The sequence below is a fragment of the Cricetulus griseus genome, chromosome 3 (assembly GCF_003668045.3).
Source record: "Cricetulus griseus strain 17A/GY chromosome 3, alternate assembly CriGri-PICRH-1.0, whole genome shotgun sequence".
Classification (NCBI taxonomy): domain Eukaryota; kingdom Metazoa; phylum Chordata; class Mammalia; order Rodentia; family Cricetidae; genus Cricetulus; species Cricetulus griseus.
This window is the reverse complement of record NC_048596.1, coordinates 86,866,992-86,892,717: the sequence shown is the minus strand read 5'-3', so window position 1 is coordinate 86,892,717 and position 25,726 is coordinate 86,866,992. Positions and strand designations below refer to the sequence as shown.

Sequence of the window (25,726 nt, the reverse complement as noted above, 5' to 3'; positions counted from 1 at the left end):
ACAGAGTGAGAGTCAGGATAGGCTCCAAAGCCACACAGAAACCCCGTCCCGAAAAACAAAACAAAACAAAAAATGTTAGCCAGTGTGTTTTTCATTGAAACCAATAGGGACAAGATCAAACTAACTGGGGCAAAGAATGGAGCACAATGATTCCCATATTTGGGAAGCCCAGATTTGGGTCTTGCTTCAGGCATTAATGGATCTGGGAGCTCAAACATACTCATTACCCACCACTTTCCCCATCCATGTTTTCCTTCTTTCTACCAGTTTTGCTTTGCCCTTTCCATTCCTTATCTATTAGTTGTACTTCTGTGTTGTCTTCATCATTTTTATATTTCTGAAGTATTATAACTTTTCTCCAAATGACAGAGAGGATATCTGCCAACAACCTTCAGTGAAGAGTCCCTCAGCTAGTTCTGTGTCTAAAAGAAAATCTCCTGCCCTCTAACTCCAAGCTGAAACATCCCAGGGACATAGACTCTGATTAGTTTTTGTGGGTCACATGCCCAGGGGACTAGGGCACAGAGAGAGGCAGCCTGGATCTGGGCTCTGTCCCTCAAAAGAGGAAGACACATGGTTAGGGGTTGGCCACAAGGTTAGAATAGAAGGAGCCATAGGAGTCCTCTTCAGCTTCCTTCCTTCATCTGTAATGTCTGACATATGGCTAATCTCTCAGGAGGATTTCCCATTTGTGGGAGTCAGCCTTATTATACAGTGGCAATATGGCGTATGAGACAGTCAACTTTCTAGAAGAGATGTTGGCTAACTTCAGTCCATGGCCAAGTGGCTCTGCCTGTCTGGGCTTGTGGCAACGCAGTACATCATGGTGGGAGAATATGTCAACTGAGGAGTCTTATTTACTTCATAACAATAGGAGGGAGGGAGGGAGGGAGAAAGGGAGGGAGGGAGGGAGGGAGGAAGGGAGGGAGGGAGAGAACCCAGAGTTTCCATATTGTCTATAAGAGCATAATCCTAATAAATGAACTTCCTCCCACTGGGCCCAACCTCCAAAAATTCCATCCCCTCCCCTCCACACCCCCAACACATAGGCCTTTGGGGGACATTCAAGGTCCACAGTCTAGCACCATGCTTTCTCATTTGGTGAGCATGTTGTTTCAGCTCAGGGTTTCCATCTGGCTCTAAGCTATACCGTAAGGAGGTGACACATGGGGAGGAGAATTAGCCTTCATTGTGACATTGCTTGTGATTCATACTCATTACCTCCTCTAATCCTTGCAACAAATCCACAAGCTGATAATTATGATCCCAATTTCATGGAGGACACTGATTTATTTTTTTAATGTATTTTATTGATTTAGCAAACATTTTATGGGCTTATGATTATGAAGTCATTAGCTAGCCTAATGACAACACAAGATATGCAATATTTCAGCTAGTTTACACATAAGAAAACTGGGAGAAAGAAAAGTTAAGTGCTCTGCCTGAAGATGTACAAAATAAAGAGGAGAATTTGGCCTTTTAGCTACTTCTGTTGTGTAAAGATGACCTTTACAATTTTAAGGGTGCACAATCTCATTTGGAACTCATCTAGAATGGGGGTGTGTATGGTGATATATTATTTATGATTTAATAAAGCTTGCCTGAGAATTCAGAAAGCAAAGTCAGCCACAAGCTATAGAAGGCATGCACACACCTTTAATCCCAGCAGCCAGAATCTAGGAGGTGGTGGTACACACCTTTAATCCTAGGACTCAGGATTAAGAGGTAGATGGATCTCTGTGAGTTCATGGCCACCAGGGGATACACAATATTGAATCAGTCTAAAAGAGTAACAGATCACACACCTTTAAACCTGGTAGCAGAGGGGTATAAATGATAGAAGCAGGGTCTTCAGTATTCAGTAGAAGGCATTGATTCTCCAGCCACACTGAATATAGGAAGACTCAGTATCAGGAAGGCTAGGAAGACATTGAAGTCTCGGGATTCTCCAAACATGCTGAAGAGAAGCAGCAGTTTGAGGCTTGGTGAAGAACTCCTGTGTGGATCAGCCCTTTCAGCCTGAGCTTCAGGTGAGAGCTAGTGTCCAGGTGCTTTGCTTTTCTGATCATCAGCTTGAAGTTTGGACCCCAATATCAGTCTCTGGGTCTTTTATTTTTAGAGTTATGGGGGAGGGGCATTCATCTCTGCCTAGAAATACTGAGAATATTGGCTGACAAAGGGAATTTAAAGAAACAGTACAACCCAACCCCACCAGCCACACTTTTTGCTCTAGTTTACTAGCCCAGGCTTCCTGCCCACTGACCCCTTCCTAGCAGCTCTGTCCTAATAGGGTGGGTAGAGAACGGTGCCAAATTTCTTAACGAAGCATATGACCTCAACTTCCTGGAACTCCTCAAGTCAGGCAGATGGGGTAGTACCTCACTCCTGTGGCTGACTTACTGTTCAGTGGTCTGCTTTATGAGCCCACAGTATAAGTTTAGAGAGAAGCTGAGGTCCATCGTGGTTGAAGCTGTGACATGAAGTCCCAGGCACCTCAGTAACACAGAGTGTGAGAATGGCTGGGAACTGGGCATACAGTGATGCTGGGACCTGATTCTGGATGGAGCCACAAGACTGGGAATCTGGAGTTCTGATTCTGAGACTCTAGAGAGCATGTAGGAGGGTGATGGAATCATTTTGTCTGACTGTTGGCATGTGATCCAGAAAGCTCTTTGGGAATTAGGTGCTGTGAGAGTATACACAAGGTAGCTATATCAAAGGATGGAGAACTCTGCTCTGGATGGTGGTTTGAGGCCAGACTTCCATGTGAGATAGCCTCATTAAAAAACAAAGACAAACAAACAAAAAATAAGGCAGGCCAGAGAACCTCTTCCCACCGATGTAGCTTTTGGAGGAGGAGTATAATCAGTAAGCATACAGCCTCTAGCCTTCCTGAACTATAAATCTGAAGGGGCTTCCCAGCACAGACCCCCCAGTGCTTCTTAACATCTCCAGAATGGTATCCAAACTTCGTAACAAAGCCTAGAAGGTCTCCAACCATTTGCATCCTGCTTGTCTCTCTCATCCAGCCCCTGTGGCTAATTCTGCAACATAGAAGATCCAGAATTAGTTCTGGTTTTTATGTGGCTTAACAAGAGAAACAAACCACCAGAGCCTCACTCACACTCAAAGGCAAAGCTTTATTCAGGGTACAAACTGCCAGGCTGTCCCCAAGAGAAGGGAATGCAGCCCTGCCCAAAAGGAGTTTGGGGGTTTGTAGGGTGCCTCAGTTGGAAGGGAGAGCATTACGGAAAAAGGAACTATCCCAGGCAAAGAGGCTGCAGTAAGCAAAATTTTACAGGGTGGTAGGAGGTTCAGGTTGTTAGGATAACAGAAGTCTGTGGTCAATCTGTTCAGTGGAGACAAGGGGTCAGCAGACTTTCAAGAAGTGTGGAACATCCAGTTTCCAGTTCCACAACTGGGTCCCACACAGGCCATCAATCTTGGTATCATAGGTGAGTCCATCTGGGCCAGCCCAGTGGTTTCCAGAGCCGAGGCTAGCGCACATACCTTCCTTGCTTCCGAGATGGTGTTCCTTCTCTCTGCTGGACAGACCCCTGTTCTTCATTGACCATGCAGCCCAGATGCCTCCTCCATTTTAAAGCCTCCTTCACTGCACGTGAAGTAGACGCTGACACTTCCTTCTCTGAGATCACAGAGCCCATTTTCATACCCTCATATCAATTGTACATGATCAAGAATATCAGCTTAGGCATTTTTCCTCCCAGAGATTAGATGATGTGTTGCTAGAAGGCAGAGGCCATGACTTTTTTCTTCAGAAATGTGGGTGTGGGATGAGAGCAGGTACTCAGTAAATAAAGGGTGAGGCTAGGGGGTGTCTACTAACCATCCCCCATCCATCTTGGGTTCGATGCCCAGCACTGCAAAATAACAACAACAACAACAACAACAACAACAACAACAACAACAACAACAACAACAACAACAAAAGCAAATGGATGAGGGAGGCTGGTGTTATACACCATGAGCCATAAGAACTTTGGACCAGAGCAGAAACGAGCAACATGTGCATGAAGCCAATTGAGCCTTCACTCACTCACTCACTCACTCACTCACTCACTCACTCACTCACTCACTCACTCAAGAAGCACTTACTATGCATCAAGAACTATTCAGAAGCTGGGTTGTGGTGGCATAAGCCCTTAATCCCAGCACTCAGGAGGCAGAGGCAGGCAGATCTCTGAGCTCAAGGCCAGCCTTACCTACAGAGTGAGTTCCAGGACAGCCAAAGCTGTTAAACAGAAATTCTGTCTTAAAAAAACAAAACAAATAAATGAATGAATGAATGAATAATAAGATAATAGAAAAATGAAAAGAACTATGCAGTTGTTAAAGGCAGAGTAGGTCTATGTTCTCAAGCCTCTGGATTGTTAGGGAAGGCATATGCTTATCAAATAATTTCACAAATATGTATTTAATTAATATTAAATTAGAGGTATTCAAGAAGCACAAGTTGCTCTATTATATAGAAATGGAAGGAACACGAAAGCCCACACATACACATGAGTATGGTGGACCACAAGACTGTTCAGTATATTGTGAGGATTGAGCCAAATCACTCTCTAACTTGGTACTGTGAAGACCACTCCCAGGGATAGTTGTCCCATTGTGGTCCCTCCCAGTGGTCCTTCGATGGTGCTGACATAATTTTCCCTGAAGAGCAACTCATGGAGGGCTAATCAGTCTGCTGAATATCATGGTCCTCACTACTATGGCCCTTACCATTACAGTCATCACGTCATCACCGTCTCTCTCCATCCCCAGGGCTATAACCACCCCCCACCATCACCCTCAGCATGCAGTATTCCTTGACCATCCTCATCCAGTTATAGATGCTGGTCAGTATAATCAACAGGAAATTAATTCACCTTTAGACTCCTGTAAGAAAGGCAGCATCACTCACCCCCACCCCCCCCTTTTTTTTTAAATGCAGGAACAGGGCAGTTAGGTACCTCCCAGCCGTCTCATAATTAGCCAACGGGAACTCTGGAGTTTTAATCCTGAATCTTTACCCTTTACCAGTTCCCTGTGTGTGCCCACAGGATGACTCCAAATAGCCCCCCCCCCCATTTTGTATTTTTAATCCTTTGTGAGCATTTTTCTCGACATTTTGGCTCTCTTACTGGCCTCTCTTGGGAGGCACTTGGGGGGAGTCATTAAAGAGAAGATTGTTATTTAGATGCAGAACGTGCTGTGTATTTGTGCCTTTCTTTCTGGAGAAGTCTAATGGAGCCCAGCAGATGGGTAGGGCCTCCTGACTTCCTTCAAATCAAACTTCGAAATACTACCATTTCCAGGGGCAATTATGGACTGAAACCACATGCAGAGTTCAGCTCAGCCTTCAGATCCTCTGTCTTGTGCGATATATTTAGTAGACAGGAGAGGGTCTGGCCTTAGTTTTCTAGAAGCTGTAGGGAAACTGTGCTTATAACTAGCTTGTAGCATATAGCCGCCGAAGAAACTGTTCCTATAGCTAGCTTGTCAAGTGTACTAAATAAACATACAGGAGATGGCTATTTGGGACCAGAAAATATTTAATCACATCATATGACTTAATGATTATCACATGGTGAAGAAATTCATGTAGCCAGCATTTGCATGAAGAACTGCGACGTGACCAGGGCTGTAGTAACATCTGTGTGCCCTCTACATTTCTCTGTCTCCTCTTCTTATACATCTGACCCCAGTATCAGAGAGTGCCTGATTTTGAACTTTTACATGAATATTCACCAATGCAACTACACTATTTGTATTCCCCCTTCTCCATCCCTCTCTACCACCCATCTCATCTCACTGTATGTTTGTGTGCAGTATATGTATGTGTTCATGTGGGTGTGTGCACATGTGTACTGAGGCCCAAGAATGATATCAATGTCTTCCTCTTTCACTTGCCACCTTATTTTTTGAGACAAAGTTCCTAACTAAACCCAGAGCTCATTGATTCCGATTGTCTAGCCAATGAGCTCCAGGGATCCACCTGACTCTGCATTCCAGTGCTGGTTACAGTGTATGCTGCTGTGCTCAGCTTTTGGGTGCTGGAGGTGCAAATCCAGGTCCTCATGCCTGCAGGGCAAGCAATTTACTGACTAAACCATCTCCCAGCCCTGCCATTTGTATTCCTTTATGCCATCATTTACAGCACAATTGGTTCATTTTCCTTAGACATTTGCTTACACGACTATGTCACCATTTATATATTCTAATTTAGTGATGTTTCTAGTTAGATGATACTTCAAGTGACATCACTCCAAGTATTCTTCCAAATGTCTTTGGGGCTCACAAGCATGCATTTCAGAGTCGTGTAGTTTGGTCACGGGTATGTGTGTGTTCAGATTCAACAAAGTGCTGAAGAATTTTCCAGCAAATGTGCTAATTTTTTCATTTTCATCAACAATGTGTGAAAGTTCCAGTTAACAACATTTGGTATTAATTCTTCACATTTAGTAAATCTGGTAGTTATGCAGTAGTATTTTATTGTGAATTTAATTTGTATTTCCCTGTTGGCTGATGAGGTTCAGAATTTTTCACAGGTTTTTGGTAGCAAGGCACCTTCAACAAGTATTAGTTCATGCAATCTGCCTATTGTCTTTCTGTTGGGTTATCTTTCTTCTTGATCAGCAAGACTTTGTATATTTTGGATGACAGTTAGATACTATAGGATTACAAATATATTTTACACCATGACTGGCCTTTCCCCCTTTCATGGTGTCTTTTGATAAGAAAAGTTTGGAAGCATCTCATTTATACATTTTAGACTTTATGACCAATGTTTTATTACATCCTCTTCAAATGCTCTGACCAGGAAGGGTCATTTACATATCATCTTATACCACCTCCTAAAAGCTTTCTCATTTGCTTTCACATGCAACATGACAACCTGTGTAGGTGTATTTTGTGTATGATGTGGTGAGGACCACATGTGGTTTTCCTTGAACCATTGATTTTCTCTGCTGCTGGGCATTCCTTATCATCCATAGTCCCCACAGCTTTCTGGAACTTTGTTGATCCCTCCACTGTTTAATTGGCTCACTTTTCTTTCCCTGTTGTAGTGCACTGGCTTAATTTCCACAGCTCTGAAAGTCTTCATATCTGGCAATAATAAGCTCACAACTTTGTATTTCTTTCTCAAGGTTGTCTTGGATATTCTTAGCACTTTGCATTTCCATATGACTTTTAGAAGCAGCTTGTCAATATCACACACAACACACTGAGACTTTCATTTTACACTGCACTAAATCTATACAGCAGTTTGAAGAGTATTGACATTTGTGGCAATGCTGAATCTAGCAGACTAGTTCTGTAGGCTTTGTTGTCTATCACTTTGTGCTGATCACCACACTGAGCCAGATATGGTTCTAGCCCTTGAAGGGTTTACAAGCCTGAAGACAAACACAAAACACAAAGCTCATTGTAGTGTGATAATCTTATCATGCAACATAGTAATTACTACTATTTTAAAAAAAGAACTCTTTGTTTTAAAATATTTTATTTTATTATTATTATTATTTGTGTGTGATGTGTATATATAGGCATGTGCTTGTCATGACATGCATGTAGAGGTCAGAGGACAACTTTGTGGAGTCAGTTCTTGTCTTCTACCTTTACACAGGTTCTAGGGATCAAACTCAGGTCATCAGGCTTTTGAAGTCAGCACCCCACTGAGCCATCTCACCAGCCCTAAGTATTGCCGTTCACCTCAGTCTAGTATATGCCAAGCTATGATCTTAAAGACATCATATGTACTCATGCATTTACATTGCATACTGATGTTTGGAAGTAAGTGTAGATGGTATACTAATGATGTAGGTATTTTTAGGTAAAACATGCCTGCTATAACCCTTTTTAGCTTTAATACGATGGGATTTCTATGGGCTTTTTCTCAAAGGGAAAATAGCTGCCAGATTGTCTTCATCATCTTAGATACTTCTTTCTATTTTTAAGATTCACGAGAACTGGTAGGTCTCATGATTCCCCTTTTCCTTTTTAAAAGTTTTGTTTATTTCATTTTATGTATACAAACACCTGCTTGTATGTTTCTGCACTGCATGCCAGAAGGGGGTGTCAGATCCCTGGAACTAGAGCCACCCAATTGGGTTCTGGGAAATCAACTTGGGTCCTTTGCAAGAGCAGCAAGTTCTCTTAACTACCAAACCATCTTTCTAGCCCCAAGGTCTCAGGGGTTCAAATTATCAGAGAGGAAGAAGAAAATCCAGGAACTTCTTAAAAATAATCATTAAGTTCCAGTCTTGGAACTTTAAAAAAATTTACTTTCCCACAAATCTTCAAAATTGTTTTTAAAAGATATAAAATGTAGGGCTGGGAGGTAGCTCAGTGGGTAAGTCACTTTCTGAGCAAGCATAAGAACCTGAGTTTGGATTCCCAGCACCCACTGACTCCAAACTCTGTTCTCTATATGCCCTGGCATGTGCATCCTCATGCAATGCACACATGCAATCACACACAACACACACACACACAAACATACAAACACACACACACTCACAAAAGTGGGTGAAAATCATTTATTGCTTTTAGACAGCTGTCTGGAAATATAGTTTATACAAAGCAGAGGCAGATATTGTCTTCTCTTCCTTGTGAACTGGGTCAGAAGGCAATCTCAGACTTCTAGAAGCTTTGTGCAGATATCATCATTGTGGTTTACAGTCAGGATAAATGCCTCGACTAGGGGATAAAGCACCTGGATTCCAGATGACACCTTGCATAGCATGAACTTGAATAAATCTCTCTTCTCTGGACATCAGAAGACTAGTTACAAAGTGGAAAGGGTTAAATCAGGCCAACATCATATAAAGCCAGTGATCAATGCAAGAATTTCTGGTTACTTGGGTCAGTGAATTTAGAACTTGTATTCAATGTATAAAATGTCTATTTATGGATTTTAAACATTTTTAGTACTATTCTATGTGTGTATACTTTGAATATGTGAATATATATATGTATTCTAATATATACTTTTATTTACTACCCTTTTATCATTGGCAATAAAAGGTTTTCGGAAGGATGTGTCTTCCTTAACTTTAATCGTTAATACAGCCAAGAGCAGTGGTTCTCAACCTTCCTAATGCTTCAATGCTTTAATACTGTTCCTCATGTTGTAGTGACCCCCCCAACCAAACAATTATTTTTGTTGCTACTTCATAACTGTGGTTTTGGTATCATTATACATTGTAATATAAATATTTTTGGAGATAGAGGTTTGCCATAGGGGTTGTGACCCATAGGTTGAGAACAGGAGTCATTTGAGAGGAAAGCCTTCTTTGAGGAATTGCCTCGACCAGAAAGTCTGTGAGCATGTCTTGGGGGACGATTTTCATAGTTATTAATTGATTCAGGAAGTCTCATCCCACTGTAGGTGGTCCATAGCCCACTGTGGTCCTGGGCTGTATAAGAAAGCTAACGGAGCAGGAACCTGTAAGCTAGCCAGTAAGCAGTTGTAGAAGGGAGTTCTTATATCTTCTCTCTGCCCAGACATCTCACTTCCTGTCTGTGTCGAGCCAGTTCACTTCCTATCTGTCTTTACAGACCTCCAGACCTCTATGGTTAGCTAGTGACATGCTCCATTCTCTGACCTTCAGACAGGCTTTATTTGTACAAGCAAGATATCACCAGAAGCAGCATTTCTCCAAGGTTCCTGCTGTATTTCCTAGGCTATGAGTGAGTTCCCTGGTCAGAGGTAATTCTGCTTGAAATACCAAGCAGGTCTACCTTGATTAACTTCAATGATGGACTGCGACCTCGAAGTGTAAAATAAATAAGCCCCCCCTTCTTAAGTTGCTTTTGGTCATGTGCTTTTCACAGAAACAGACTGAAATTAATTATAGAAAATAATTTCCATCTGTTATTTTTGTTTGTGTTTTACTTCTTGGCTTCCTTTAGAAAAAAATTTCAGTATCTTTTTTTTTTTTTTTTTTTTTTTTTTGTACAACCCAAGGTTTTGTCACTTTTTCTGGAGATTCACGACTTTAGCCAAGGCCTGGGAGAGTTGTCAGCAGACTTTAACCTCGGTCTTCCTTCCCAGCCAGGGGCTGCTATGGCTACATGCACAGCTCCAGCTGTCACATCTGGGCTATATTTTGATGGGTTTGGCAAGCATGGCTCTCGTGTTGTAAACTTTAGGACCAACTGTTTCAGGAACAGGGAAGAAACTGGTCTTCTGGATCCTTCTCTGGACTTTATTCTTGTTGGCCTCAGAAGTTCTTATGTCAGACAAAGGGACAAAGCATAGTGAAGGCCCAAGGCCCATTGTCTGTGAGGACCTGCATCAGCCAGATACCCAGGGCAGCATCCCCATCTAGGGAGACCTGCAAGCTATTTTACTCTTAAAAAGGTTCAGGTCTTTATGGTGAAGTCAGAGGAAGTATCTTACAAAGGGTGAAAATTTACCCAGTTTCTGGAGTTTGGGGGAAATGGAGGAATTTGAATATAACAAGTCTATGACGAACATGAGAAGACATCTGTAGGGTAGACTGGCAGGGCTCTTCTGAAACTGCAGTGGGTGAATCCCAGGACCAAATGCAGGGAGGTGGGCAGCGGGGCTGTGATTGGCAGGGCTGCTGAGGCAGAGTCTGGAACACTTGCAGCCCGTGGCCTGTGGAGTTTGAGCTTATCCTGGGGCAGTAGCTGTGAAGTCACTTGTCTATGGAAGGCTGGGTTCCCTGAAGCCCACTATAGTCATATCCAGGGCTTTGGTAACTAGCTTATTGTCTCATAGTGTTATGATAAATCTGCTAAAAGCCACCTGAGTCCCACTGCGCTTTACGCCAGCTGCCCGCCTGAGTTAGCCCCAAATGAATGCACAGAAACTTGTATTAGGTACAATGCTGCTTGGCCAATGACTAGGACTTCTCATCTGCTAGCTCGGTCTTAATTATCATAAATCTATATATGTTACAAGACTTATCTTATCGGATGCCTTATTGGCGTCCCTCCTTGCCGGTGGATCACATTGTGCTGCTAGAGGAAGAGCAGAGGGGAAAAGAGGGACGCTTCCTGTTTCTCCTTCTTTAAATGTGAGTCTCCTTGCTATGTCACTTCCTGCCTGGATCACAACTTCTCTACTACATTTCCCAGAATCCTCTTTGACTCCTAGTCCCGTCTAACTTGCCGTTTCATTGGCAGAACTTTATTAAACAATCAATAAGATAAACATACACAGAAGTACTTCCCCCATCATCATAGTTCTAACATTTAAGGACCTGAAATCAATGTGTCGGCAAAGGTGCTCCTCAATACGGCTCTGAGGAAGTCAGCTTTCTCCAGACTCTGGCTGCCAGCCATCCTTGTCATTCCTTATCTCAGTGACTACCTCTGTAGTCACATGCAATATGTCCCTTGCAGAGTTCATATATTTTCTAATACACTAGCCATACTAGATGGAACAGCCTCACTCCTCAACCCAACCCACAGCCTATTATGGCCTCTTCCACAAAGATCCCAATTCAAATCAGGCCATACCCCCAGATGCCTGAGGCCACAATTTCAACATAGATAACATAATGTAACATGACTTAACAGGACATAATTTAGCTCGTAACTCATAGCTTCCAATGAAGATTTGGATGCAGGTGACTTACAAAGGAAATGTCCTAAAGGGAGACCAGGAAGGGTATGTGCATGGAAGGACATGGACAAGCCTGTGATCTCAGACAAAGTCCCTGAGGGTGGTTCTAGTCTGATTCTGTGGCCAGCTTGGACTGTGGCTTAGTTAAGGTTTCTATTGCTGTGAAGAGACACCATGGCCATGGCAACTCTTATAAAGGAAAATATTTAATTGGGGCTTGCTTACAGTTTAAGAGGTTTAGTCTATTATCATCATGTCAGATGGCATGCAGGCAGACATGGTGCTGGAGAAGGAGCTAAGAGTTCCACATCTTGCTCCTCAGGCTGCAGAAGGAGGTTGTGTGTCACACTGGCCAGATTTGATCTTCTAAGACCTCAAAGCCCACCTCCACAGTGACACTTCCTCCAACAGGCCATACCTACTCCAAGGCCATGCCTCCTGATAGTGACACACCTTATGGACCAAGCATTCAAACACATGAGTCTATGGGGATCATTCCTATTCACAGAGTCACAGGTACTTGGTCACCAGAGGCCAAGGTCCATCAGTCCCAGGGTCACATTAAAATGGTGCAAATGAATTTGAGGATGTCCTGCTGGTGCATCCTTGCTGTCAGCTGCTCTGTCCCCTCTGTCCTTCCTTCATCCCAGAGCTTTGAGTCTCTGATCCTTTCTCTCAGAGATCTGTTAACTCTTCTCAGGCTCACATGTTTCTTATGCCATTGTGCTTTTCCTTCATTCTTTCTTCCCCCTTTCTATTGGATTTTCAAAATAGATGGGCATAGCCAGGCAGGATATGCCTTTACTTTTGTGAGATGAACTGACCAATCACAGTATGATATTTGGAATCTTTAAATTTTTATTTATTTATTTATTTATTTATTTATTTATTTATTTTGTGTGTGTGTGTGTGTGTGTGTGTGTGTGTGTGTGTGTGTGTGTGTGTGTGTGTTGCCTGTATGTATGTGTGTGCGCTATGTATTCCTGTGCCTGGGGAGGCCAGAGGAAGGCATCAGATCCCCTGGAACTGGAGTTACAGGTTATTGTGAGCCGCCTTGTTAGTGCTGGGAATGGAATCTGGGTCCATTGGAAGAGCAGCCGATGCTCTTAACTGCCGAGTCATCTCCCCAGCACTGATATTTGACCTTTGTATGCCTTTGAAGTTCTTCTATGAGATATCTTTGCACTGGTGGTTCACTAATGTCACCCTGTTATCTGAGATAGTGTTTTTATTGTTTGCAATTTCAGAGTGATTACTTGTCATTGCTGAGCCCATTTGGGGGGTAGTTTAGAGGACCACATGCTCCTCCTAAAAGGGAAATGGTAAAGCAAAATTACGTCCATGATATAAGCTAAATGCATTGATTTTTAAACATTAGTAAAATAAGTCAATACTTTAAGAAGAGCCAAATCACAACGAATAAATTCAGGGCATGAATCCATGAGTGGGGTGTTAATCTGGGGAGGGGACCTTTAATTCAGTGACCTTGAAGATGTCTGTTGACCTCTCTGTCTTGGTTTCTTACCAGTGACATTGGAACCCTGAATTAGAGCTCCCTGGAAGTTCTGATTGCCTTTCAGTCCATATCTAAATCCCAGAATCTGGAACAAAGGATATGTGTGTGTGTGTGTGTGTGTGTGTGTGTGTGTGTGTGTGTGTGTGTGTGTGTGTGTGAAGAAACTTAAACCTGTCTTAGATACTGGGTGCTGGGTTGTGTTGATACAGAGGGAATGGAAAAACCAGCCCCTCTCTTGAGTGAACTCGGAATGTCTGCTTTGTCCCTTGCTTTGTCAGGCAGAGAAGGGAGAGGGAGAGAGGAAGGCTGTGGGTAAAGCCTGTGGGAGGCAGACTGGAAGCGGGTATATGTCCAGTCTGTCTGTGATACCTGGGGCAAAACTTGAGCAAGCACCAGAGGGCAGGAGACGGAAGGAATGGTATAGCTGAGGTTACAGAAGATAAAGGGAAGGTGTTTGGAGAGCAGCGAGTAATACGTGTCACCCAAGACATCCAAAAGGAACCTGGATTCCTTTTGGGTTTCCCTAATAGAGATGTAGCAGGATGAGATAATTGTCAAGAGTTTCTGGTCAGGGTTGTCCTTATCAAATAGAGATTATTAAGAGAGAGCTCGCCTTACCTCTGTCTTAGTGGTTCAGGAAGTTTTAAGGTGCTTGGGAGGTCCTGGCAGGATGATGGCAAATCTGAGACCAGCTTGGACTACACAATGAGGCTCTGACTCAAAAATAAATAAACAAATAAGTAAAGAAATAAATATAAAAAGGATTTTCAGATCAGACTTCAGATCTGGAGTTTAGCAAGCTCTTAAATAGAAGAGGGAGCGGAGAGAGCCTTTCCCATACTCTATCCCATACTCCTCAGGGATGGAATGTTGACAGAGTACTCCAGTCTTGTCCTATGGGTCAAATAGAACCCAATTGATAGCTGTGCTGACAGTGGCTTTCTTGTCTCTCACAGTGACACTCTCAGCTGCTCCTCCCTCCTACTTCAGAGGCTTCACACTAATTGCCCTCAAAGAGAACCGAGAGGGTGACAAGGAAGAAGACCATGCGGGCACCTTCCAGGTAAGACACCACTCACTGCTACTGGCTTTTCCATTGGCTCTCCCTGCCTGTCAGGTGGAGACCAAATGAGCTTGGGTTCTGTGGAAGAGTCTATGCAAAAGGAGAGGCTAAGGCATCTTGTGTGGTTTTTCACGTGCTTCCTTGATGGTAGGCCAAGTAAGCCAGCTTCATTAGAAGGACTCCACAATTGGTGGCAAAGGCTGCAGGCCTTCCTGATCAGGCTTGTCACCCCACAGGGTTTGCTTCACTCTGGCAGATCCTACTTCTGGGCTCTGGGCTCTCTGTACCCTTGGCAGGATGCAGTGCAACGTGGGGCGAGTGCTCAGAGCCTGGCTCTGACCTGCTGTTTCCCCTGCAATAGACAGCTTGTGATTGACTGGAACAAGAGCTTGGGACAGCCAGGCTGGAGGGTGTTCAAAGCCCAGGAAAGGGATGTTAAAGGAATGTGGAGGCTGACTTATGAGGAAAGATTAAAAGAATTGCCCTTGCTTTGCTTGGCTAGATGAGCAGACAAGTTTGGGAGGTGGTAGTCTCTGAATGTCAGTCCTCGAAGAGCAGTGCCATAAAGGAGTGAGGGGTGTGTGTGGTGCGGGCAGCTCTTCGCATGACTGTGCAGAAGGCCACAGCATGAGAAAAGTGGGTCAGGAGAAGAAAGGGAAGCTCAGAGGAGAGGCCCTGGCAATAAGTCATATTTCACTGTGGAATATTATTTCAAGGGAGGTGGCAGGAATGTTGACCCCTCTCTAGCTAGATGCCAGAACACATCCCAGAAGGGCTGGGGTGATCCTAAGGGGAGGTCTGGCTAAATCTTCTCTGACCATTTCTGGCCTCCATTTTCCATTGTTCTGGAATTCATTTTTATCTGGCATTTGCAAACCCAGAAGAGAAAATGAGAAGCCAGGAGAGTGCTTACCCTCAGAGCTGGCTTCTGGTGTAATGTCTGAGCTCCTTGGGAGATCCTGCCCCAAATATCTTGTCCATCAGTGTCTTTTAATCACTTGGGGCCAGGCTGTAATCATGGGGTGAATCTTGTGACTTAAAATGTTTATGTTTTAAAAACATCTGTTTGTTTGCGTGTGCACACACATGTGTGCGATGGCATGCATGTGGACGTCAGAGGACAACTGTCAGGAGCTGCTTCTCACCTCCATCCATGTGGCTTCTGGGAATTGAACTCAAGTCGTCATGCTTGGTAGCAAGTGTCATTGTCCTGTTATCCATCTTGCTGTCTCTTGTTTGTTTATGGAAGGGAACATGGTCTTGCCATATAACCCTAGATGTCCTGGTACTAACTCTGTAGTCCAGGCTGGCATCAAAGTCATAGAAATCCTCTTCCTTCAGCCCTCTAAGTTTTGGTTTTACAATGGTCATCATCATGTTCAACTAAAACTTTGTTTTCTATACATGGGAATCTAGGCTTCTGCTCTAGTGAAATCAGCTCTGTGCCCATTTAGGTGACATTTCATGGAAAGGAACTCTTGGTAGGCATACAAGAGTGACCCAATAATAATGCCACCAACAGCTCGTGCTTGCAGAGTGCTTGCTGTCTGCCAGGCTCTGTGCTGAGGGCTCTTTCTTATCTTGGCATGCCTTACCTTAGCTTGGAACTCGCTTGTGCTTCATATCTCTTTCTGATTTTTCCTCATTTTCTTTCGGGGCTTCTGACAGCCTTTTTTGTTATCTGGCCATGTGTTACCAGAGCATCAGCTTCACATGGGAACTTGTAAATGCAAAATCTCAGCCCAAGGAGACTGGATGAGTCAGACTCCAGAGCAGGGTCTTCCCTGAATTTTAACAAGCATTCTGGGGACCCTGAGGCCCTGTGGATTGAGAACTTTGGGTGTCATGAGACATTGAGGAACCCATGCCTCCTTCATCAGTTCATAACAGGAGCACATCCATCTATTGCTATCTATCTTCTCATTTCACCAGCCCTGGGGAACAGAGTGGGTAAAAACATGAAAACACCCATTATGATAGTTACAGCTAACGGGTCATAGCACTTAAGAGTCAGCTACTTTCTGGTTTCCATTCAGTAACTGACCGGATCCTCAGAGCAGCAGGATGAGGTGAGAACTGTTGCTCCCTTTACACAGTGGAGGCATGTGGGGGCTCAGAAAAAGTAAGTAACTTCCCTGAAGCCTTTGAGCTCTGTGTGATAAAGCCAGGATTCAGATCCAGTCCAGGCTGCAGGTTCCTGTTTTTAACCATGGCGTGGCAATAGGTGTGTGTGTGTGTGTGTGTGTGTGTGTGTGTGTGTGTGTGTGTGTGTGTGTGTGTGTGTTTAGTGCAGAAAAGAGGCCGTGTGTGTGACAGCAGTGTGTGTGTGCAGGGTTCCTGACATACTCTAATTCTACTTAATTCTTGTGGCAATTCTTCTGAAGTCAGGGGTGGTATTACCATCTCTCACAAGATAAAACTGAGTCTTCATGGGGTTAAGTGGAAGCAGGCCAACACCTCAAAGCTCCACATGCTGGACTAGTGTGTTTCTCTCATAATGAATGTCTTCATTCTTGCCTTACCTTTGAACCATTAAAATGCACACCCCACATGGATCTCCTGGTTTCTGAGGTGGGGGGGGGTGGTCACAGACCAGATCCCCAGCTTATCTACCTCTCTTGAACCTTCCCACGGTAGCATGAACACATTTGGAGGCTGTCATCTTTCATTGACTGATTGAGTCATTCATTTATTCAGCATCCCTTATTGGGTACTTCCTGTGCCACTGGGGCCTGTGGTAAGACAAACAGAGTTGTCCTGACCTGGTGAAGTTTGCTGTACACTCCTTGACATCATCCAGTTAAGCCAACCTCTACAGCTGACAAGTGGAAGAGTCAAGTCGCCCACCAGGACAGGAATAGAGAAATCATAAACACCACAGCCATTTTTGAAAATGGCAATCAAAAATAGCTAGATACATATTTTCATCTAATACCTTACTTCTCTGAAAACCCGAGAACTTAGTAATAACAAAATTTGGGTAAACTGGGGCTTGAGAGATGGCTAGGATGTTAAGAGCTTTTGATGTTCTTGCAGAGGTCCCAGGTTTGTTCACAGTACACACATGGCAGCTCACAGATATCTGTAGTTCTAGTCCAATGCCTTCAGTGGGTACCAGGAACACATATGATGCGAAACATACATGAAGACATAACAACCATACACATGAATGAAAATAAAGTTTTTAAACGTGTGTCTAACTCTAGATAAAGCTCACATACTTCTTTTAAACATTTAAAAGTATTTGACCATATATGTGTGGATGGGATGGGGTAGTGGGTAACTTACAGGTGTTAGTTCTCACATTCCACAGTTGGGCTGGGCTTGAACTCCAGTCAGCAAGCACCATTATTGCCTGCTGAGCCATCTTGCTGACCTCATCTTCCTGGTTCAAAGGGGGTGTCAGATAGCTTGTTATGCTTCTAAATGTCTGAGGACTTAGCAGGAAACCCAGACTCACCCACCACATGTAAAAACAATAAAAGCAATGGAGCTGTCTTGGGCTCAGTGGAGAGGAGAGGGGACAGTAAGGGTTACTGCTCTGCTGGCTCCTGCAGATGTCCTGGAGAAGAGGTGAGGTCCCCTCCTCTGCTCCAGCAGTGGGTTCCAGGGTGGCAGCATTGGCACACGAGGGTGTCTAGCTGCCAGAGCAGGAGAGACACTGGAGCTCTTTATAAGCTAGCTGGGTGTACTCATGGTTAATTGCAAGTGACAAGGAGTTCAGAGACTGTACTGTCTGTACAAAAGTAACTCGCCAATCTTAACAATTCAGCTCACTAAAAACAAACTGCTCCCTGGTCCCAGGCCCAGAACAGTCCAGCTCACTCTCTTGCCTCCAGCAGGTCTTAGCCCCAAATGTCCTTTTCCAAAGGAGCTGGGTCCTGATCACCCCATTTAAACCTACACTGCCCCACTACTTTGACCCTGAGCTGGATTCTTTGTTTTTCTTCTGCACATACTCTTATTGTTTATTACCAATGACACACTACCTTATCTTTTTAAATGTGTATTATCCTTCCTTTCCACCAAGCCTCCATGGAGATGGGTTTTTATTTATCTCCTTTGTTACCATGTTCTCCATCCTCAGCAGATCTGCCCAGTACAGGGTTGGACTCACGTATTTACTGACAAAAATTTAAACACACTCTTGGCACTGAAGTTGAAGGTGCTAATCTATTACACCATTGCTTTATGTTTGACTCGGGACCTGTGAGTGTCAGCTAGTCAAATGGAGATAGTCTCATGAACATTTGCCTGAGATAAGCCCCAATTACCACAAACAAGAGTCTTTAATTGTTCTGTATTCTTAAAATGTTTCCATGATCTCATCACCAACAATACAAGTTTATTAGCGTCTAATGGGTTCTGAGCCATTTTAGAACCCCAAAGAAGTTTTGGCACATTTTTCTAAAGCTGAAATACTATTGCACACTTACTCTCAGGAATTGTCTTTGTATTTATAAGAAATTTTCTTCTTGTTAAATTAACTTTGCATGCCTGATGTGAAAGGTGATGTAAAATGTTGTCTCCTGGTCAGGATTGGCTGTTGCACTATGAATTCACAGCAACTGTGGCTACCTGCACAAGACCTGCTCAAGATTGGGCCCATCATGATTGGGAGAGGAGTTTGGGAGGTCTTGTCCCTCCCCAAGGAGCCCAAGGCGGAGATTAGCATTATTGTTTAGCTAAATTGACATAAGATCAATCTATCTGCTAAGCATTTATGTTGATATCCATAGACAAACACTAGTCATAGAGCTAATCAGTGACACCTCTTTCCAGTATACATTAATAAATTCAGAGACTCATGTCTGCTAGAACATTCATACCATTCCCTTAAGACTCAGAGAACACTGCAGAAGTAAAGCCAGGAGACAGGGAGCAGGGTGGTGAAATGCTATTCTCTGGGCAATACACAGCTAGTTCAAACACAGACTCACAGCAACTGTGGATGCCTGCCCTGGTCTGCACAAAATGGGCCCATAAATAACCAGAATAAAAGAGAGACTCACGGGGGGGGGGGGGCCGGCTAACCGTCTCTGCTTAACTATTTGCTATTGATAATTTGGGGGAGGAGAGTTGTTGCCTTCAGTTGTGTACTCACAAGGGAGTCCATCAGGCTGCAAAGAATAGTCCTAAACAAATGGTACACAGATTTCTCTGATTAAGCTAAAACACACACACACACACACACACACACACACACACACACACACACACACAAGCACCATGACCTTTGCTTCAGTTCCTGCCTCCAGGTTTCTGCCCTGACTTCCCTTTGTGATAGACTGTAAGCTGTAAGCTGGACAAAACCTATCCTCCCTAAGCTGTTTTTGCGGTGTTTAAAACAGTGTTTTAAATGCTATGAAGAGACACCACGACCAAGACAACTTACATAAGAAATAGTTTATTGGGGACTTACAGTTTCCGAGGGTGAGTTCATGATGGGGAATGAGGCAGCAGACAGGCAGGGCACTGGAACAGTATCTTGGAGCTCACATGTTGAAACAACAACCACAAAGGCAGAGCGAGAGCTAACTGGGAATGGTGTGTGCTTTTGAAACCTCAAAGCTCACCCACAGTGACACACTTCCCCCAACAAGGACACACCACATAATCCCTCCCAAGTAGTTCCACCAATGGATGTGGGGGGACTAAGCATGCAAATATATGAGCCTATGGTAGCCAATCTCATTCAAGCCGTCATGCACAGCAATACAAGCCAGCAAGGATACACTCTTATTTCCATTTTCATGCTAGGTAATATGGACAGAATTTGAATTCTGATCCGGACATAGAACTGGTAAATGGCAGTAACAAGGATTCAACTGCCCCAGGTCTGTGTCATTTTCTCCATTTCTGTCTTGTAGTTCTAATGAGGGAGGAAAAAAAATACAAAACAGAGATCCACTGTTTAGTTCCCTAAGTCCTTGCTGGATTGTTCCAAAGACGACTTTGGGACTTAATGATTTTACATATCTGCTGTGCCACAGGTCTTAGTTCTTCAAAGCTAGATCTCTCCTGACATCACGTCTCCTTAGATCCCACTGAGGGTCTCTGCTCCTGCCCCATCTCTGAGGTCTCAAGGGCTCAGTATAGCCCTCTGTTCTAGTTCTCTATACACTGTGTTGTCCTGATGTATTAACTCCATTTGCTTGCAGGGCTCAGTACAGAGATGGAGCTGGGCCATGGCCACCTCTGTGTTCCCATGGTCTCATCAAGGTCTGGCATGCTAGTCAGTTGATAAGTGTTTTCTAAATTGATGGATGACTGCTGATGGAATGTCTAGCCCTACCCACGTGCTGGCACAAGTTAGCTTCATACTTTCCTGCATGGGAAACAGCAATGCTTCCACATCTATTTCTAAAAGTTTGGAAATCATTTTCAAGTTCACGATAAAATTGTTTAGTAATGTATAACTTTTATGGTCACAAGAACTTTTTTTGTGTGTGTACCTATTAGGTAGCTTCTAACAATGTAGTAAGTTGAGCTGAGGGTGTAGCTCAATGGTAGAGCATTGGCAGCATGGGCAAGGCCCTGGGTGCATACTGTATGACAAAACTGATACATTTTTATTCCAAGTCTAACATTTGATAATATAGGTCTTAATTTTGGCTTTGCAAATATCTAAAGCGATGTTTGTTTTTTAAAGAGTTAAATTCCAAGCAAGTGGGTTGTTAATCAAAAACAGTGGCCTACTCTCAGATATTTTGGTTATGTTTAAATATTATAATTATTTAACATTCTCATAAAGAAAACCTTTCCATTTATTTCTAAACTTGTGAAGAAAATGAACCCAGGAATGTGTTGAGCTCTGAGGATGTATCTGTGAGTAAAATGGACTAAAGTCCCTGTCCTTAGATATACCACGTTTCAATGTTTTATTTCCACCGGGTAGAGTTGGATTTTCTGGATCACAGAGTTTTCAGGCTTTCACCATGTTTCCGTACTATTCTTGCTTCTCATTGCACCTGAACAGGTAGGGGTCTGACACAAAGCTTCCTTACGGAGGTTGTAGGGTCTTTGCCAAGTTTCCTTGTTTTGGTTCCACCCTCCTTGGATGCTTGAGTCTCTCACTGACCCCTGGCTAGTACCTGAGGTCCCACAGTCCCCATGTTCAAGGCACCAGGATGTTGCCTGCAAGAAGTTCCCATGTGCTTACTAAAACAGATCTGAAAAGTCCCGTTCTTATGCAGTCTCCTCCTTGAAATGAAGCTGAAGGCCTTAGTCTTGCCCTGATGAACCAATTACTCAATATGGATCAGCATTTCAGGGTTTTTCTAGATTTGTTATCTTTTATTCAAGGTAGCTGATCACTGGTTTTAAGAGCAACTGAGTCCTACATCTTCAGACATTGATATCTGTCTCATAGTTGGCTTTCTCTCCCCTCTACTTGGAATGTTCTTCTTAACACCCACAACCCTAGCTCCCTCACTTCCACAGGCTTTTGCTCCAGTGTCACTTCTATCAAAGATCCATTTATAAAACAACATCCCAATCACTTGTTTTGTTTTAGAAAGGATCTCATGTAGCCCAGCTAGGCCTTAAATCTATGTAGCAAAGGGTGACCTTGAATTTCTGATCTTCCAAAGACTAGGATTACAGGCCTATGTTATTATGCCTGTTTTATATGTGGTGTAGGAAATCAAACCCAAGGCCTTGTGCATGCTAGACAAGCACTCTATCCACTAAGCTATGTCTGACTTTACCTCATCATTCTTAATCTCATTTCCCAGATTTTAGTTTTATTTGACTTAGCATTCCTTGACATTTCTTATTTTATTTTTATTCATTTTACATACCAACCACAGTTACCCTCCCTTCCCATCTCCCCCTCCCTCCCACCCACCTCCCTCTTCCACCAACCTCCCCCTAACCCACCCCCATCCTCTCCTCAGAAAGGGTAAGTCCTCCCATGGGGAGTCAACAAAGCCTGACACATTCAGTTGAGGCAGGACCAAGACCCCCACCCCCATCAAAGCTGAGCAACACATCTCACCATATGAAATGGGCTTCAAAAAGCCAGCTCATGTGCTGGGGATAAATCCTGGTCCCACTACCAGGGGATCCCACAAACAGACCAGGCTACAAAACTGTTGTCCATATGCAGAGGGCCTGGTTTGGTCTCATGCAGGCTGTCATTCCAGAGTCCATGAAGGTTCTATGATGGCAGTTAGAGTAGTCATCAATTTGACTACAGGGAAAGACCAGTTTAGGTACTCTCTCTACTATTGCTAGGAGTCTTAGCTGGGGTCATCCTTGTAGATTCCTGGGAAATTCCCTAGTACCAGGTTTCTCCTTAGCCCTGTAATAACTCCCTCTATCAAGATATCTCTTTCCTTGCTCTCTCACCCCATCCGTCCCCCAACTTGACCATACCATTCCCCCGTGTTCTCATCTCCCATCCCCTCCCCTTTAGTGCCACCCCACCCCAGTTTACCCAGCATATCTCATCTCTTTCTCCTTCCTAGGGTGACCATGTATACCTTTTAGGGTCCTTATTATTACCTACCTTCTCTGGAACTGTGGATTGTGGTCCAGTTATCATTTGCTTTATGTCTAGTATTCATTTATGAGTAAATACATACCATGTTCATTTTTCTGTGTTTGTGTTACCTCACTCAGAATGATTTTTTCTAGTTCCATCTATTTGCCTGAAAATTTCATGATGTCATTGTTTTCCATTGTGTAAATGTACTACATTTTCTTTATCCGTTCTTTTGTTGAGGGGCATCTAGGTTGTTTCCAGGTTGGGTGTCAACATATAGAATATTGCAAATAAATCCATATCTATCACCATGCACAAAATTCAAGTCAAGTGGATCAAAGACTTCAACATAAATCCAGGTACACTGAACCTGATAGAAGAGAAAGTGGGAGGTAGCTTTGAATGCATTGGCACAGGAGACCACTTCCTAAATACAACACCAGTAGTATAGACATTGAGAGCAACAATAAATAAATGGGAGCTCCTGAAACTGAAAAGCTTCTATAAGGCAAAGGACATGGTAAATAAGACAAAACAACAGCCTACATAATGGAAAAATCTTCACTAACCTCACATCTGACAGAGGGCTGGTCTCCAAAGTATATAAATTCTTAAGAAACTAGACATAAAAATATCAAATAATCCAATTTAAAAATGGGGTACAATGTTAAACAGAGAATTTTCAACAGAAGAATCTCAAATGGCCAAAAGACATTTAAGGAATTGCTCTACATCCTTAGTCATCATGGAAATGCAAATCAAAATGACTCTGAGATACCATCTTACACCTGTCAGAATGGCTAAGATCAAAAACACTGATGACAGATTATCTTAGGATGTGGAGAAAGGGGAACACTCCTCCACTGCTGGTGGGAGTGCAAACTTATACAGCCACTTTGGAAATCAGTATGGTAGCTTCTCAGAAAATTGGGAATCAATCTACCTCAAGACCCAGCATTACCACTGTTGAGCATGTACCCAAAGGATGCTCACTCATACCGGTAACAAGAACATTTGCTCAACTATATTCATAGAAGCATTCCTTGACATTTCACATGTATGTTGCTCATTAGCAATTTTCTCTCACAACAGTATCAACTTCACCAAGGGATGGACACTGTTTTGTTCAGCAGTATATATTTTTGGTTCTTACAGCAGTGTTTGGCACACAGTAGGCACTTGATAAATAGCTGTCAATTTATTAGGTATGCCTTTTGGAAGTCACCCTCAGGGGTAAAATTTAAACAATGGGATGGCTCTGATTTTATGGTAAAACAAGGACTCTAGTACCTATTTTCTGCCAATTTCCTTCCCCAAATTTACTAGCTCTCCCAGAATTATGTCATATATATTGATATGAAGACACATGCACACATGAGCATGCACACACACACACACACACACACACACACACACACACACACACACAGGCACACACACAGGCACACACACTGCCTTAGTTTGCTTTTCTATTGCTATGATAAACAATCAGTGCAGGAAATCAAGGCTTATTGGCTTGCTTGTCTAGATCACAGCACACCACTGAGGGAAGCTAAGGCAGGAACTTAAACAGAGCAGGAATCTGGAGGCAGTAACTGAAACAGAAGCCATGGAGGAACACTGCTTACTGACTTGCTCCTCTAGGCTTGCCATCCTGCTTCATTATACAATCCAGGACTGCCTACAAAGAGGTGGCACTACCCACCTGGTCTGTGCCCTCCCACATCAATCATTAATCAAGAAAATACCCTATAGACATGCCTACAGGTCAGTCTGGTGGAGGGCTTTTCCCAGTTGAAGTTCCTCTTCCTACCTCTAGCTTGTGTCAGATTGACAAAAAACTAACCAGGACACCACATGTATGCACATACATGGACATGTTCACACACATGCATACACATCACACATCATCATCCTCGTCTTGGCTCTTTCTGAAGCAGACTGTACATGTCTTTGTGTGCCCTAGAATAAGATTCTACCTGAATCAACTTAATTTCACCATTTGCGTAGCAGTGTCACACACCATACATTGACTTACAAACTTCAGCCATTTTATTTGCTTTGCTTAACTTCAGTTTCCTTGTCTGGCTGTCTGTAATAATATTAACTCAAGGGGTTGTAAAGATTTGATGAGGTTCTTAATACCGTTATTTCATTCCCACAGCCTTTTCTGCTCCTAAGGAGGGGTAGTTAGTGCCTTCTTTTCTGGCCTTCGTGTCTCACAAGGAAGTTAAAAAGGCTGAAGGTCACAGCCCAGAGACTCCAGTACAATAACATGGGAGATGGAATCACAGGATTAGAGACTAGTTCCTCTTCCCAGCAGTGCAGGCAAAAGGTTATAACTAAGAGAGTTGCAAGACACAAAGCTGTTTATGAAGGAGCTTCTAGAAAATCCAACAGCATCAGGCCACAATAATGACCCTTGAAGCTTCTACCTTCAAATGCCACAGCAAATGTGAAACATAGCCTGGTTTCTGGTTGAATAAACATGAATGCCTCACCCTAAGATGTTTTTTCAGTTCCCATTACCCTATTGCGCTCTAACTAACTTTTGTCACAAAAGTGCTAACATGCAGAGTGACAAAGAAAAAGAGAAGGGGAGGACAGAAGGAAAGAAGGAAGTTATAAAGGGATGAAGAGAAGGAAAGAAGAAAGGAGGAAGGTAAAAGGAGGAGGAGAAGGGAGGGAAGGAAGGAGGAGAGAGGGAAGAAGGGAGGGGAGGAAGAAGGGAGAGAGTGAGGCTATAGAGACTAAGATCCAGACCAAGACATGGCAGGCAGAGATTTGGGAATAGGGAGTTAGGAATTTTAAGTAACTATGAGAGTGGAGGTCTGGGGATTTGGCTCAGGTGGCAAAGTGTTTGTCCCACAGGCATAAAGGCCTGAGTTTGGATCTCCTGCGCCCATGTAAAGATCCAGGTGTGGTGAGTGTCTATAATTTCAGCACTAGGAAGGCAAAAACAGGTGGGTCTTGGAGTTTTCTAACAAGTCAGCCTGAATTTATGAGCTCCAGGTTCTCCAGGTTCAACCAGAGACACCACCACAAACACGCGCGCGC

General features: G+C 43.4%; 1 protein-coding gene across 1 annotated transcript in view; it reads left to right on the top strand.

The window, feature by feature from the left end:
- Spon1 (spondin 1) overlaps positions 1 to 25,726 on the top strand; it is a 277,092-nt gene that overhangs the window by 10,871 nt on the left and 240,495 nt on the right. The window contains exon 2 of the mRNA XM_027410130.2: positions 14,075 to 14,181. Coding sequence (XP_027265931.1) covers positions 14,075 to 14,181 — 107 coding nt within the window. The remainder of the gene's footprint in view (positions 1 to 14,074; positions 14,182 to 25,726) is intronic.